This window comes from Euprymna scolopes, chromosome 41, assembly GCF_053919585.1.
Source record: "Euprymna scolopes isolate OS-2025 chromosome 41, ASM5391958v1, whole genome shotgun sequence".
In the NCBI taxonomy this organism is placed as follows: Eukaryota; Metazoa; Mollusca; class Cephalopoda; order Sepiida; family Sepiolidae; genus Euprymna; species Euprymna scolopes.
In genome coordinates this window covers 44,512,320-44,528,071 of record NC_136522.1, presented here as the reverse complement: position 1 = coordinate 44,528,071, position 15,752 = coordinate 44,512,320, and the positions used below count along the sequence as shown (strand labels likewise).

The 15,752-nt window shown below is 30.2% G+C and overlaps 1 protein-coding gene across 4 annotated transcripts in view; it reads right to left on the bottom strand.

Annotated features, from left to right (window-relative positions):
* The window catches only part of LOC145266488 (uncharacterized), a 167,585-nt gene that overhangs the window by 88,724 nt on the left and 63,109 nt on the right, over positions 1-15,752 (bottom strand). For 3 of the 4 annotated variants that reach the window (XM_080122207.1, XM_080122210.1, XM_080122208.1), the window contains exons 5-8: positions 10,649-10,771; positions 8,276-8,308; positions 2,270-2,364; positions 240-321 (exon numbers count right to left, since the gene is read on the bottom strand). In XM_080122207.1, the coding sequence (XP_079978333.1) occupies positions 240-321; positions 2,270-2,364; positions 8,276-8,308; positions 10,649-10,771 (333 nt within the window). The remainder of the gene's footprint in view (positions 1-239; positions 322-2,269; positions 2,365-8,275; positions 8,309-10,648; positions 10,772-15,752) is intronic. The other variant, XM_080122209.1, reaches the window with a different exon arrangement.

Below are 15,752 nucleotides of genomic sequence, written 5' to 3'. Positions count from 1 at the left end.
AATAAATTTAACGCATTCGAATTTATCGTGAACAGCTTTTACCCCCTCGTTTCGCTTATAACATAAAATCAAACTAAATACAACTCACATTTCCACCCCTTTCGCCTATCAAATGTCTTTTAACATTCATAATGATCGGTTACTTTGTTGAAGAACAAATCTTGTATATGCAGATATATGCACATCTGCATATACATAACTTTATAAACGTCTATGTGAGAAATAATTGAAAAATTTACTTCAAACAAATCTTCTGTAGTAAAAGGCGACCGTATTTCAAATATGTCTTCTATTGTTCGCAGCACGAGATCGGTAGTCGACCTGAAATAAACAACACACTTTTTTATGTCTTGCTCATATATTAGAAAACTTTGAAAATACAAAATTTAAACAATAAAAATAAAGAAGAAAGATATATAAAAAAGGCGGAGAAATGACGTCGAAGAAGAGGAACATAAAGGAAAATATGATAAATTATATTTTCCAGTTTTCTATGTAAAAAGAAAAACATGATTCGTTGTTTATAAATTTTTACGGTATCTCAACCACCATTGGATAATATTTTATTAAAATAAAGCATTTCTTCTATGCGATTCATTTGTGGATTACTTTGTTTTACACGTATATATTTTCTAAGCAAAATGTATGTAAATGATACTTTCTTCTTAATTTATTAAGGAAACTCCAAGAGGTATGATGGAAAAAAAGATGGTTAATTATGTAAATTTTTTATATAACGAAATAAAATCTTTACACATATATGCGCTGTGGATGTTTATACGTTTTTTTTATTCTCTTCGCCGCGTTTCATGCGTGACCGTCGGTTGGCTCTTCCGTTTAACTAAGAGGAATAAAAATTTCCATACATGAGATCATAATGGGTCGTGTCTCGTTCGCATGGCTTCACGGACAGAACTGATCTAAAAATTTTCTCCCACTCCAAAAATGTGATGTCTGTCATTCGTCATCGTTCCACCCCTATTTTATCTATGGCCTTTGACCTCTTGCCTCTGTCAATCACCAATATTTCATTCAACTCATGGAACGATTCTGTTTTGGTTATCACCATGTTCCCAACACGACTCTTGTGGACATTTATACTGACATACCAGCTAACTTAATCGCTACTGGTACAGGCTCCGTAATATATAAAAATTCCACGTTCAGCAAAACTACCAAATGTGGATTTTTCCACAGGATATAGTTAGGATGAAGGGACGTAAAAGAGCTTAATTAGTTGACATGTTTTGTCTGACCGGAGGTTGAATCGGTACAGTAATGAACATCCAGGTTAGACTAGAACTGGGTGTATTGGTAACTCATGCGTAACTCCACACGCCGCAACATTTCCAGTATTGAGATCTTATAGTTGGATGCGTTTAAGTTAATACCAAGAACCAAAAAGGGGCGGAGGAACGGAGAAGGAGAAAACGCAGAAGGGAGAAAGAGAGTACATTATTCAGAAGAAAAAGTAACGGAAAACAAAAAATAAGGAAGAAGAGATTAACGATGAGGAGGAAATGTTTCATTAAGAAAAATATATAATAAAAAAAGTACAACACGAAAAGAGAGAAAATGCAAGAAAAAGTAAACTAACTAAGTATCAGTTTTTGAAAAAAAAAAGAGAAAAAATGAAGAAGAGAGAAATAAATAAAAAATAAAAAATAAAGAGAAAAACAAGGAAATAATAAGAAGAATGAAGTAGAGGAAGCAGAAGAAAAAGGATAAGTAATCGATAGGCTAAATGGAAGGAAAGAAGTGGAAAGAAGTAAAGAAAGAAGTAAAGAAAAATGAATAGAAAAAAGAAGAGGATGAGTTGAAGAGGAAAAAGAAGGGTAATAAGAAAAGGAAGTAGTGGTAATAGAGAAGAACAAGAGACAAGAAAACGTAAAGCGAAAAAATGAGAAAAATGCAGGTAAGAAAAAAGAAGAGAAGAAACAAGAAGAGGATAAAAACAGAAGAAAAGAGGGAAGTATGGGGATGAAGAAGAAGCGAAAACAAATAAGAAAGAAAACAAGTAAATAATTCATCAAATAAAGCATTTCATTCGAAATTCTCTACCGATTTGCGAGAAGATAATAACACTTCAAATGAGAAAAATAGTCTGAAGAATCGAAATTATCGAAATAATCGAGATTATCGAAAGCCTCATCTAAAAAAATTTTTAAATCTAAAACGTATCTTGATTTTGAGAATGATTTTCTTTTAGATTTTTCATTTTAGAAGAAATAAAACAAAGAAATACAAATAAATTGGTGGATTGTTTCACCTGTCATTAATGAGGAATTCACTCGGGAATATGTCGACTATGAAAGCGTTGAGAAGAGCACAAAGCAGATTACTATTGGACAGATCCGAAAGGGCCTGGAAAAAAATTGAAGATTTTTTTGACGGAATGCAATCGAATTCAAAATGACATAATTTGACTAAATATCTAAAAGATTTTTACAAAAATTAAAAGATTAAAAAGAAATTCACAAAACAAAAGAATGAAAATTAAAAATTATCATTTCATAGTCCAATCAAAATATGACTGAACCTTAAACAAATTGTTAACAAAGGTTTTCAACTTGCATATTGGGCATGGATAACCTTTTTTTTCAGATAAAAAGTTTACCACAAATAACCTTGCCGAAAGATGTCGACGGCCGCCATCTTTAAAATCAAACTAAACAATATTAAAATTTCGAAACATAAAATTCCTGACATTGCCTGACAAGTATGGCTAGTATTCCTGACAATTACTGACAAAAATAAACGTTTTTTCCTGACAAAAAAACTTTATTCAATCAAAAAACAAAAAAAAAACAAAACAAAAACAATTTGCATGAGAACCCACACAAAGTTCATCCCAAGTCAGCTTGATATTTTTTTGATGTTTTAAATTGTACTGATAGGTATCTATATGCTTAATAATAAACAAACACCAGGAAATGACAATCCTCTGCCATTGTTTTCATGTTTTTTTATTTCTTATACAAATGTGAATATAAAAGGTACCAAAACAGAATAAGTAAACTTTTTGAAGGCAACAATTTTCACATTAATTCCTGACATCTCATAAAAAATAGGTACACCATAAGTACAATTTACAATAAAAAAATGGTCAGATGGTCGAATGCTGGGACAGGGCTTTTGCATAACCACCACAGAACAAGTTCATGAACGGAACAAAGAACATTTCTTGTCAAAGGTAACTTCATCATTATCAAAATCTAGACTGTGGTGAGTTGGTGCAGTGAAGGCCTTTGCAATTATCACGCAAGGTTGACCAATAGATAACATGTTTCCTGTAACTGCATCTTGCTGTAGTACACCTTTAAGTACAGGGAGATCTAATTATAGCCAAACAAATTTACAGGACTAGGTGGCAAGTCAGTCTTTATTGATTATAATTTACCACCTGAACTTTTCCGTCCCCACTCGTTTTAGCTAATTTATACATTTCCATTCCTCAATTTGGAAGCAAACTCGAAGGTTGTGGGATTTCGACGCTGCTCTTGTTGGTAGCAATGATTTGATCTCAACAGACCTTGAGCTTTATGCAATATTTTCTTTAAAGCGCCTTAGTCAGAGATGATTGATATTTTCTCCGTCATTAACATTGTACAGGCACACTAAAGCCTCCTCCCAGTGTCAATTACCCATTCTGCACTGCTATCCTTGCCAAACACTTCTGCCAGTTTGAGGAGGGCATGTAGCATTTGAGGAGCGCATGCGCAGACGCACGCGGACAGCCAGTGACAAACGCAGAGCACAATGATGTCAAACTGTTAGATTAAGACGACAGGGGGACAGGTCAACTACTTGAAGCGTCCACCAGTCTGCAAACAAAGCAGATCACACATATAACCCACCAAAAGAAGGGGAAAACACAGACGGGACATGCCTCCAAGGAATCAACACCGCACAAGTGTGGCCCTAATAAACCCACCTTTTCATTCCGTTCTCCTCCGTTTTCTGGCTAAGCGCGAGCATTTTTACGACGCGGTAACGACGACCAGAAAATAAAAATTTTATATTTTTTTATTCAAACGAGTTTACTTTTGCTACCTTGCTGACGAAAGATCGACTACGCAATACGCTTCACCATCAAGGAGACCTTCCAGTAGCCCTTAAGCCTCTTTCGGATCTTCTATTTTGAGGATATGACACCTCTGCATCAGTGTTAGGTTGATTACCTTAAGTGACATGTGAAACTGGCAAATCACAAGCTTTCGCTAAAAAATAACATCCAGAGCAGCATTAACTGTGAGCACAAATGGCTCTTGCTATTGCTTTTCTACTTAGCATGTGCTTGCCTGTGTTTTCAACATGCCCAAGTTAAAAAAAAGTTCTTGCAATCCAAAAGCTGTCATCAAATGACCAATTGACCAATTGACCCCAGTGAGCCCATCTGTGTACGGAACCCACCAAGTCGCAAGGCAAATGATTTCAGGGGCTTGAAACTAGGCTGTGACTCGACTATCATTGTTGCTTTGTACCAAAGTGAAATGTTACAATCGGTGAACTGTTTTTTCCTGGCTAAATCACTAATGTAACATAATGTTGAGTACATAATGTCGATCATTGGCAAAAAAAACTGTCTTATTTCCCAGGATATGCTCCTTTATGCACTTACTGCATAAAGCCTGGCCATGCTGGTCTGGACAGATGTAAAATTAGTGAAAGGATGTCTACATGACTCGATAACTTTCTTGGCATTGAGCTCTTTAAATGTCACTGGTGGTTTGTTGGTGTACTGTGAATCTATTTTCTGAAATATCTTCTGAAAGAACCTGAATCCTTGGAACTGATTTGCTTTAACTTCCCCGGACGTAAAAGATCCTATGATGCCCGTACCGTGGAATGTGTTGAATTCATCAATACTCCTTACATTATGGCTCACATTATCAGCTACCAACTGCATAAGTTCAGTTTCAACAGGGGAGAGAATTCCAGCGTCATGAACAAGAGTAGCACTTCTTCCGAATTTCTGGACTTCCAAGTAAAATGAAGAGTAGTTATGATAATCCAGAGTTTCAGATAAGAACCTTGATTCAAATTGGTCATGCTTTTCAACAGCTAAACCAAACCGAAAAAGTGCAAGGAGAACTCTGAATCTAACAGCCTGCATTATCGCTTGACATATTCATACATGTGCCAATTCATTTTCTTTGCCTGCAAATACATTCTTGAGAAAGATCAACAATGTTTTAGAAACATATTCAAGAATCGCATCCTGTTCAAGATTATTCTTTGACGAGTAATATTCTCAACTTGTGTTGATACTTTTAATGTCACTTTTGATAAGCTTGACTGCTGTCTCTATGATTCTAATAGCCTCTGATTCTGAACTGTCTGTTAAGCGGCTTTGTGCATAAAATTCACAAAATATATATTTTTCTGTACTTAAGAATGTAACAACATATGTTTCCTATGAATTCCAGTCATAATTATTTTGTCTTTGAAATGTTCTAGCAATCGAGATTTCAGGTATAAGAGACTCGAGAATTTCCTCCAGTTTTTTAACAAGATCGACAATGGTGAGGTGATCTTCGTGATTTTGCTTGTATGTGTGTATTAGCAACTTCCAGAAATGACTTCTTTATCTCTGAAACCTCTGATCTACCAAGGTTTTGCTTCTTAGAAAAATCAGCAGAAAAGAATGCCATAGGAATGTTTTTATTGGAATAAATGTTTGCAAAACATGTTCTGTGATAACAGTGCTTCTTGTGAAACAAGGTCAGCTACATAATCGATTCTACTTTTAACAGTGGACGCCCAACCATCATTTTTCGGACTTTGTCACAAACTTTTAACACTCTGACCATAACTATAATAGTTTATACATAGGAAACATCAACACTTCTTTTCTTTCTATTAGATTATGTTCCAGTACTACAATAAAGACACTGTTCCTAAAGTTAAACACACAAAGAGGGGATTGTATGGGATGGCATTTCATCATGGGTGAACCTTTTTTTACGGTTACTTTATTTGGGATATTTGGGATATTTGGGGTTGGTCCAACGCTCTGAATTTTTTGTGAAGATGTTGACCAATCTGAATTATGATCATTGTTCAAAAGCCCTGTTAATAGAATCGATCCATTCTAGCTGACGATGAATATTTCTTCCTTTCTGGACAGTTCAGTGTTGCAAATAGAACACTTGCCAGCATCCATAATTATCGGTACTTCATTTTAGCTATCCTGAAATTAGAATATCACAGAACATTAAGCTTATGCAATAATACATTAAAAGAGACAAAAATAAAGCATAAGAACTTATAATTATACTTAAATTTATGAAAACTGTCGGATGGCAGATTAACTGCGCGATTGAAACATCTAAATGGGTTTTAATGCCAACCTGTATCGGCAATTACATCTAAAGTGTTTAACCCAGGAGAAAGAACTATAGCTTTACTGCCAGGAAGATATAATTATTTTAACGCAATCAAACCACCCTCTCTTTATAAAAGGGGCTTATGATAATACTTAACCATTTATTTATCTACAAACGAGCTTATATTAACAAATTCTGCGTTGAATTGGCTTATTAAGCTTACATTTTGAATTTAAACTTAAACAACACTGGTATCACGGAGAAAAACATTCATATGTATATATATATATATATATATATATATATATATATGTATATATATACATATATATATACATGCATATATATATATATATATATATATATATATATATATATATATATATATATATATATACATCTATATACAGGGTGACCCAAAAACGGGCCCCAACTCTAATTAAGCCCCGTTTCTTAGTGTTTTGTCCGAATGAAATGAAACTTTGGTCATAACTAGTTTATTATATTCAAAACATCACATCAAAACACTAGGGTCTTTGGCCTTTTTTTTCTCCGTTCTACAGCATATGTTCTAGATGGCCTCCATTTAGCTTTTATTTTTTTGGGTCAACCTATATATATATATATATATATATATATATATATATATATATATATATATATAAAGTCAAAGATGAATAATAAAAGTTAAATATAAATTTATTATAACATCAGAATGATAAGAAAAAGTAAAAGAGAGAAAGATGAAAAACACTTTAGGCTATGGCAGTTCAAAGCTAAATGCTTTTCATTAGAAAAGAAGGACCGGAATTATACACAATGTAAATATAGATAATAACTAGCTTAATAATATTTAGATTGAAAAATAGAATGAATAAAAAAATCAGAAATATTAAAAGTATGTATAGAAAATAAAGTATGAGGCAGCGACTTTTTAAAAATGAAAAAATGAATAATGAGAAATATTAGTTTTCATTGTTCAAACTTCGCTACATTTTACTTCATATATTTACGTTGTTTTTTTCAGTCAGGTTAGCTAAACGGAACTAACTTTAATTTTTATTTTACTCAAGTTGTTAATTTGCTTACGCTAATTTATTTCCCCCCCGGCTATCTATAAAAACGATTTGTCTGTGTGTGTATGGACAAAGAGAGGAATGAGCTGGAAGAAAAGAGAAGGAACATTTTTAATAGAGAGATGGTAAACTTTTGCTCCAGGAAACGCTGGGTAGTTTTTCTAGTTTTATATTTTCTTTATTAATAATAATCATTCGTTTTTCTTGGCCCATTTCGATATATACATAACACATAACATTTCGATATATACATAACACATAACATTTCGATATATACATAACACATAACATTTCGATATATACATAACACATAACATTTCGATATATACATAACACATAACATTTCGATATATACATAACGCATAACATTTCGATATATACATAACACATAACATTTCGATATATACATAACACATAACATTTCGATATATACATAACGCATAACATTTCGATATATACATAACACATAACATTTCGATATATACATAACGCATAACATTTCGATATATACATAACACATAACATTTCGATATATACATAACACATAACATTTCGATATATACATAACACATAACATTTCGATATATACATAACGCATAACATTTCGATATATACATAACACATAACATTTCGATATATACATAACACATAACATTTCGATATATACATAACGCATAACATTTCGATATATACATAACACATAACATTTCGATATATACATAACACATAACATTTCGATATATACATAACACATAACATTTCAATATATACATAACACATAACATTTCGATATATACATAACACATAACATTTCGATATATACATAACACATACTCATCCAACGATTTAGTATAAGAAACCATCCCTTACCCGACAGTTCAACCGGCATCCATCGCTCGTCATCTGTGAAAATATATTATAACATTGAGTTTGAATAATTTATAACCTGTTTCTTGATCTGTGTTTGTTACAGTACCTGATTATGCCATTTTCTATTTTTACTTAGTTTCTACCGATTTAGACTTCAAAAATATATTTGTGAAATTTCGTAAAAAATATGCTATTTAGTAATTGCATAACAGAAAATATCACCGCAACAAATGTTTTTACGTATTGTTTATTGGCAAAACTATTAGAAAGTATTAAAAAATTAATGGTTTAAAAACCAATCAAAATGCATTTTTTGTTAAATAAACATATTTATTTAATTTCTACTTTTCGAATCATATAAAAATCTTCATCAAGAAAATAAATACAATATATATATATATATATATATATATATTTTTTTTTTTTTAAGCGGCATGTCTTCTGTTTCCTACACGTGCGAATAAAGGCACACAGCCACTCGATTCGAACATTAAAAATCTCGATCTTCAATAAGAACAGAAGATTACTTAACAACATGTTGCGTAAAAAAAAAAAAGAAAGAAAAGATTGTCTGTATTTCTCCCTGTATTTATTGGGTTGGAAATTAGAATTTAAATAAATAAATGTTTATTTAAAAAAATAACTCCATGTTAATTGGTTCTCTAATGCCATTTATTTTTCAGATTTCAATGTTTTAAAACAGTTTAAATAACAGTTTTTTATCAAACAGTTTAAATACTTCTAAACGTTTTATTAGAAATTATATTTTTAAGGTAAAATAATTCACTTTGGACAGACGCCAAATACCTTGTATGTGTACTCTTTTGCAGATTATTTAAAAGGGTGATTAGTTTAAGAAAATATTTATGTAACGGTTTTATGTTATACTAATTTCTGGAAATTTATAAAACGCTAAAAAAGTTTTTTTTTTAGACTTTCGTGAGATTAAAATTCTAGGATTGACATAATAAAAAACTAGAAATGTGTATTCTGTTGATTCCTTTTCTGTCAATCAATCATATATTTCTATTTGAGAATTAGCATACAAACTACAAAATCACCATCACGTTTTATTAGTAAATAGATGAGCAAAGACTTCATATGAACAAAACAAAATAATATAATCAATAATACATTTTTGACACCTGTGCAGATATAACAATCAAACCCATTTTATATTATGATAAAAAGGCAGGACAAAATTTCTTTGCAAAGTATTGCTTTTGATGAAAATATTTGACTGTGTGTAACGTTTAATATTAACATCGTCTTGGCGACATAAAGAATTGTTCTTAAACTTTCAGGGAGTTAAATACAGATAAAGCTATGGATTATAGTATTTTCTTGTGTTTATTACTATCTAAGGACCTTTGAGTTTGTGTTATGAATAAAACTAAAAACAGCAGAGATATAGTATTAAACTATATCAGTCACTATATCTATACACAAGGGGAAATAGATGTAGTTGCTATGTTTGTTATATTTTTACATCAGCACTGGTCCTCTGTTAAAAAGGAATCGTATTTTATATACAACACACATCGTTTCTAAATCATCGCGATTATAAGTTATATAATGAGCCACGTTGTATCAAGGCTCAAAGGACACTCGAGGATAATGTTTAATAAGATCGCCAGTTGGAAGTAGACCAATACAATAAGAGGATTAAAAACAGTGAGTAAAAGGGTAGGATTTAATTACTAAAACTCGACAAGTATTTGTTGACTTTGGACTTGGTGTCGACTATATTGTAGTCAGAAGAGAATGGAAAGTTCTGAAAAGAAATTTTGCCCATATGAGGCTTTAGAAACATGTTATTTTGGTATGTATGCAACAAAAACTAAAGTAGTTTTAATCATGCTAATGTATTCCCAAAAGACATGAATCTATAAAATAGCCATTTTATAAGTTAAAAAATAATATCCCCATTACATAACGAGGTCTGTTGTTTAAATAAAGAGTTTGAATGACATCGTAATGGTCAGCAAAGATCAGTAGAACGGACATTATCGGAACCACGAGACTTTCAAGAGAGGATTTTTTGCCTCTTGGCTGGCGAAACAATTTTAGTGTAGCGGAATGAACTACCCGTTTATTTATGTCTGCTATTATCCCTATCCTACGCATAAACTGTCGCTTTGGTATTTTTGCGACTATACTTTCTTTAAAATAAACCTTATTAAAGACTAAACATCGGTGTCCGATTGATAGCATTCACAGACGAGCAAGAGCCTGGGTTTGCGACGATGGTGGCTTATGCACTTCTCGACGAGTGAAAACATAGTATTCTAAAATCATGCACACACAAAATCTCTATTATATAAATAATTAAAAATATGTACCTGACACCGAATGTTATAATTTTTCACTTACCTTAAGTTGTGTGTTTACCATATCTAAAATACAACTCTCCGCTGAAGGAATGCACACAGGATTTCGTTCGGTTGAGTTAAGAGGATTCTCTCGACATACACTATTTGACTCTTCATCGAACATCTGAACAGAACATAAAAAAGTTGGAACTTGATTTGAGAAATAATTTAAATATGAGGTTGGTGCAAAATTATTTTTGCACCAACCTAATACACATAAGCATTATTATTTTCTTATCTTGAAATTGTTTTAAGCGCTAGAGTAGGTACATATAATGTATATATGTGTTTGAAAATTGATCAATTGTGAAATATAGTGATGACGAAAATCATTTATGTGTCTATAATTAAATGTAAATTAACTAATAAAATGGTTTCTAGAAACGTGCGTGTTGATTCCTGGAGAACGCCTAAGATATTTGAAATCATAATTAACATTTTTTTCGAAACGTTTATTCATGGTAAACAATTATTGATCCCTATATTAGAACTGGTGTAAATTACCGAAAGCAAACTAAAGATATTACGTTAATAGCACATTAAATAACACATTAATTCTTTGAAGATACCATAAAAACTATTGAAAGAAAATATTTATAGTTTTAGTATGGCACTATTAAGCTATCTAAATGAATCTGTTGTTATCTATTCTTATGTAAATACTGCTCCAAGTAATTAAATTACATATAAACATTTTAGCTTACGTATGTATTTGACTAATATATATATATATATATATATATATATATATATATATATATATATATATATATATAAATTTAAAGGAGATTAGAATAATAGTCTAAAGAGCTAAGTGTATTTTAATGTAATAGTGAAATTACTAGTTTAATTAAAATACAGGAAATGCTCGTTGTAATTTAGATATATAATAAGCTCGATAGTTAAATGTCCTAGAGCTAATTCAATATTAAGTAATGTGATTTATAATTTAAAATTTTTAAAATTTTTAAAATTTAACAATCAAAATTTAATTAAATTAAAAATCAGTTTCATAAGAAGGAACAACAACAAAGTCAATTATCTGTACGATCGTTTCGGAAATCCGTGCTTTTTATTTGTGGTATACATGAAGTCACGTAGAATAATTATACATAGTTTTTTTGGTAAGCACGGTCTCCTCATCAGCAAATTTAGGAGGATTTCTATTGAATTGAAAAGACACCAAAAATAAACCTAGCATTAAAAGTAAGGCAGATGAATCTGAAAAATTGAAGTAAAAGGTTTGGATATAAAATTTATAAGAAAATTAATAAGAAAATTTGTATAGGTTAGAGATAGAAATGAGTAGAAAAAATATATATATTTTTGAATTTACATAATAAATTTGATTTAAAAATATATAGATATATAATTACCTTTTGGTTTTTCTTTTTTTGAAATCAGGAACTGTATTTAAAGTAGTCATTTAGATGTTTGCTATAGCTTTTTATTATATACAAATTTTCTTATTAATTTTCTTATAAATTTTATATCCAAACCTTTTACTTCAATTTTTCAGATTCATCTGCCTTACTTTTAATGCTAGGTTTATTTTTGGTGTCTTTTCAATTCAATAGAAATCCTCCTAAATTTGCTGATGAGGAGACCGTGCTTACCAAAAAAACTATGTATAATTATTCTACGTGACTTCATGTATACCACAAATAAAAAGCACGGATTTTCGAAACGATCGTACAGATAATTGACTTTGTTGTTGTTCCTTCTTATGAAACTGATTTTTAATTTAATTAAATTTTGATTGTTAAATTTAAAAACTTTTAAAACTTTTAAATTATAAATCACATTACTTAATATTGAATTAGCTCTAGGACATTTAACTATCGAGCTTATTATATATCTAAATTACAACGAGCATTTCCTGTATTTTAATTAAACTAGTAATTTCACTATTACATTAAAATACACTTAGCTCTTTAGACTATTATTCTAATCTCCTTTAAATTATTAGCTCCCTATAACAGGTTGAGTTTATATACGTAATTGTGGATATGTTTCATAAGAAGGACATACAATTATCAACTAAATGCATCCCCATACCCCCTAAAGACACCTTTATAACCAGCTTAATTACAAGTATAAATACATTTATAAGGAACTTGAGATGGAAAGCCTACCATTTTGATAATTACCAAAGTGAAACCACAGAACCAATACACCACCAACCTGGAGAAATAAAAGAAACCATCCTCAGACAAGACAATGAAGAAAGAAAAGCAGCGAAATACTACAGAATAAAAACATACAAAAACCCTAAGAGAAACATAGACACTGAAAATTTTGAAAATGACTTAATCAACCTGATTAAAAATATTAAATTTAAGAAAAATAAAAAATATATCACTCCAACACTTAAAAAAATAAATAAATTTTCAAAATCTATTTCTACAAGCCACCAAAATAAACTCATAGTACCGGCAGATAAAACTGGAAATTTCTACACAATGGACTATATACAATATAAAAATCTAATATATAAAGAACTTAATAAAAATTATAAAACTACTAATAAATCAGCACTAAATAAAATAAATAATGATGCAAAAAACATTTTAACTAAACTTAAAATAGATAAATACACAGAAATAACGGTACCAGGTACCCCGAGATTTACTTTAAAAGACCACAAACACAGCTTCAATATCAACCCTACTATTAGACTCATTTGCCCCTCGAAATCAGATATAGGACTGGTTAGTAAAAACATATTAGATAGAATTATCCCCAAAATTAAATCCATAATAAAATACCCACTATGGCAATCTTCAAACCAAGTAATCGACTGGTTTTCTAATATTCAAAATAAAAATAATATTAAATTTCTTTCTTTTGACATTGAATCATATTACCAATCTATATCACCTATCCTACTTAATAAATCTCTATTAATGGCACGAAAATTAACTAATATAACTCAAGACGAAACTAAACTAATACTTATAGCTAGACAGTCTTTAATAACATTTGATAATAAATATTGGACCAGGAAAAATACCCCTAACCACTTCAACATTTTAATGGGATCGACGGACTCGACTCAGGTCACTGATCTAGTTGGCCTTTTCCTTTTAAATGAAATACATTGTATACTCCATAAACAATTCAAACTTGAAGGAGGGCTATATAGAGATGATGCACTTTTCATAACGAATTCTACTAATAAAAATTATGAAAATGCAATTAAAGCTCTACATAAATTATTTAAAAATTATGGACTTAGTATAAAAATCGACCCTAATAAAAAAATTGTTAATTTCTTAGACATAACCTTAAATCTTGAAAATTCTACCTTTGAACCATACCATAAACCTAACCAATCACTTCTATATGTCCACAATCAATCAAACCACCCTAAATCAATATTAAAATCAATAGTTCCCAATATCGCTCTAAGGATTTCTAGACTGTCTTCTACTAAATCAATATTTACCAAAAATGAAAAATACTATAATGAAGCCCTTAAAAACTCTGGATATAATTCACAAATTAAATTCATAAATGAAAATGATAGAAACATAAACTGCATTAAAAATAAACCTATTAAGAGCGTAATAACATATAATATGGCAATGTCTTCCCGTATACGAGTTAAGAAAAATAACCAGGAGACAAAAAAAGATAAAACCAAACTACAAATATTAGATAATAATATAAATAAACAACAAACTAAAACCCGCAAACGTAAGAATAGACACAAGGAGATCCTATGGTTCAACCCCCCGTATTCCAAAAACCTAGAAACAAACATAGCTAGAGAATTTTTTAAAATATTAGATAAGAACTTTAAAGCCCCCCATAGATATAATAAGATTTTCAATAAGAACACAATTAAAGTCTCTTACTCTACTATGCCTAACCTTCATCAGAAAATAATTAGCTCTAATAATAATAAAATTAATAAACTACAAAATGCAACTATACAAAATACATCGGACTGTAACTGTAGAAGAAAAAATAAATGTCCCCTACAAGGCTCATGTAAAATTAAAAATGTTATCTATAGCTGCACAGTATCAAAAACTCCAAATATACAAGAACCTATCAACAGCCATAACTCAACTACCAGATTAAATAATAACACCAACTTAAATCAATCTACCGATCAATTATTAACCAACCCACCACATTATAATCCAACAATAGACCTAACGGAAAATAATCATAATAATCAAGAGGTAATATATATTGGTTCCACATCTGGCCCAATAAAACATAGAATTTCAACGCACAAACATTCTTTTAAAAATAACTCTCTATCAAACCAAACTACTCTATCCAACTATATTTGGCAACTAAAAAATAGCAATATTTCTTTCAACTAAAAATGGCAAATAATTGAGACTTGCAAATCATATAAACCAGGAGATAAATTTTGTACATTATGTACAAAAGAAACCCTAAATATTTTAAAATATGAAGATATAAAAAGCACAAACAAACTAGTAAATTCAAGACACGAGCTTCTATCGTGTAATCATAAACGTTGGTTTAAATTTAATAAATATAAACCACCTTAAATTATTAAAAATTACTCATTAGTAAAAATAGATTTTTTTTTTTTCTTTTTTTTTAATAAATTAAGTTAAACCAATTACCGCCCTTAGACTCGTAAATCAAATAATAAATAAAGCCATGACAATTATCTCCCCTTAAAAACTTGAAAAAAAAAAAAAAAAAAACTCTCTCTCTATAGATATTAACTGTAGCGTCTCTAAATCAAAATACGCTAACGGAAACAATTTACTGCACGAGCGTCGCCCTTTTAAAATTCATCATTCAATAAAATAAAAAGCTATAGCAAACATCTAAATGACTACTTTAAATACAGTTCCTGATTTCAAAAAAAGAAAAACCAAAAGGTAATTATATATCTATATATTTTTAAATCAAATTTATTATGTAAATTCAAAAATATATATTTTTTCTACTCATTTCTATCTCTAACCTATACAAATTTTCTTATTAATTTTCTTATAAATTTTATATCCAAACCTTTTACTTCAATTTTTCAGATTCATCTGCCTTACTTTTAATGCTAGGTTTATTTTTGGTGTCTTTTCAATTCAATAGAAATCCTCCTAAATTTG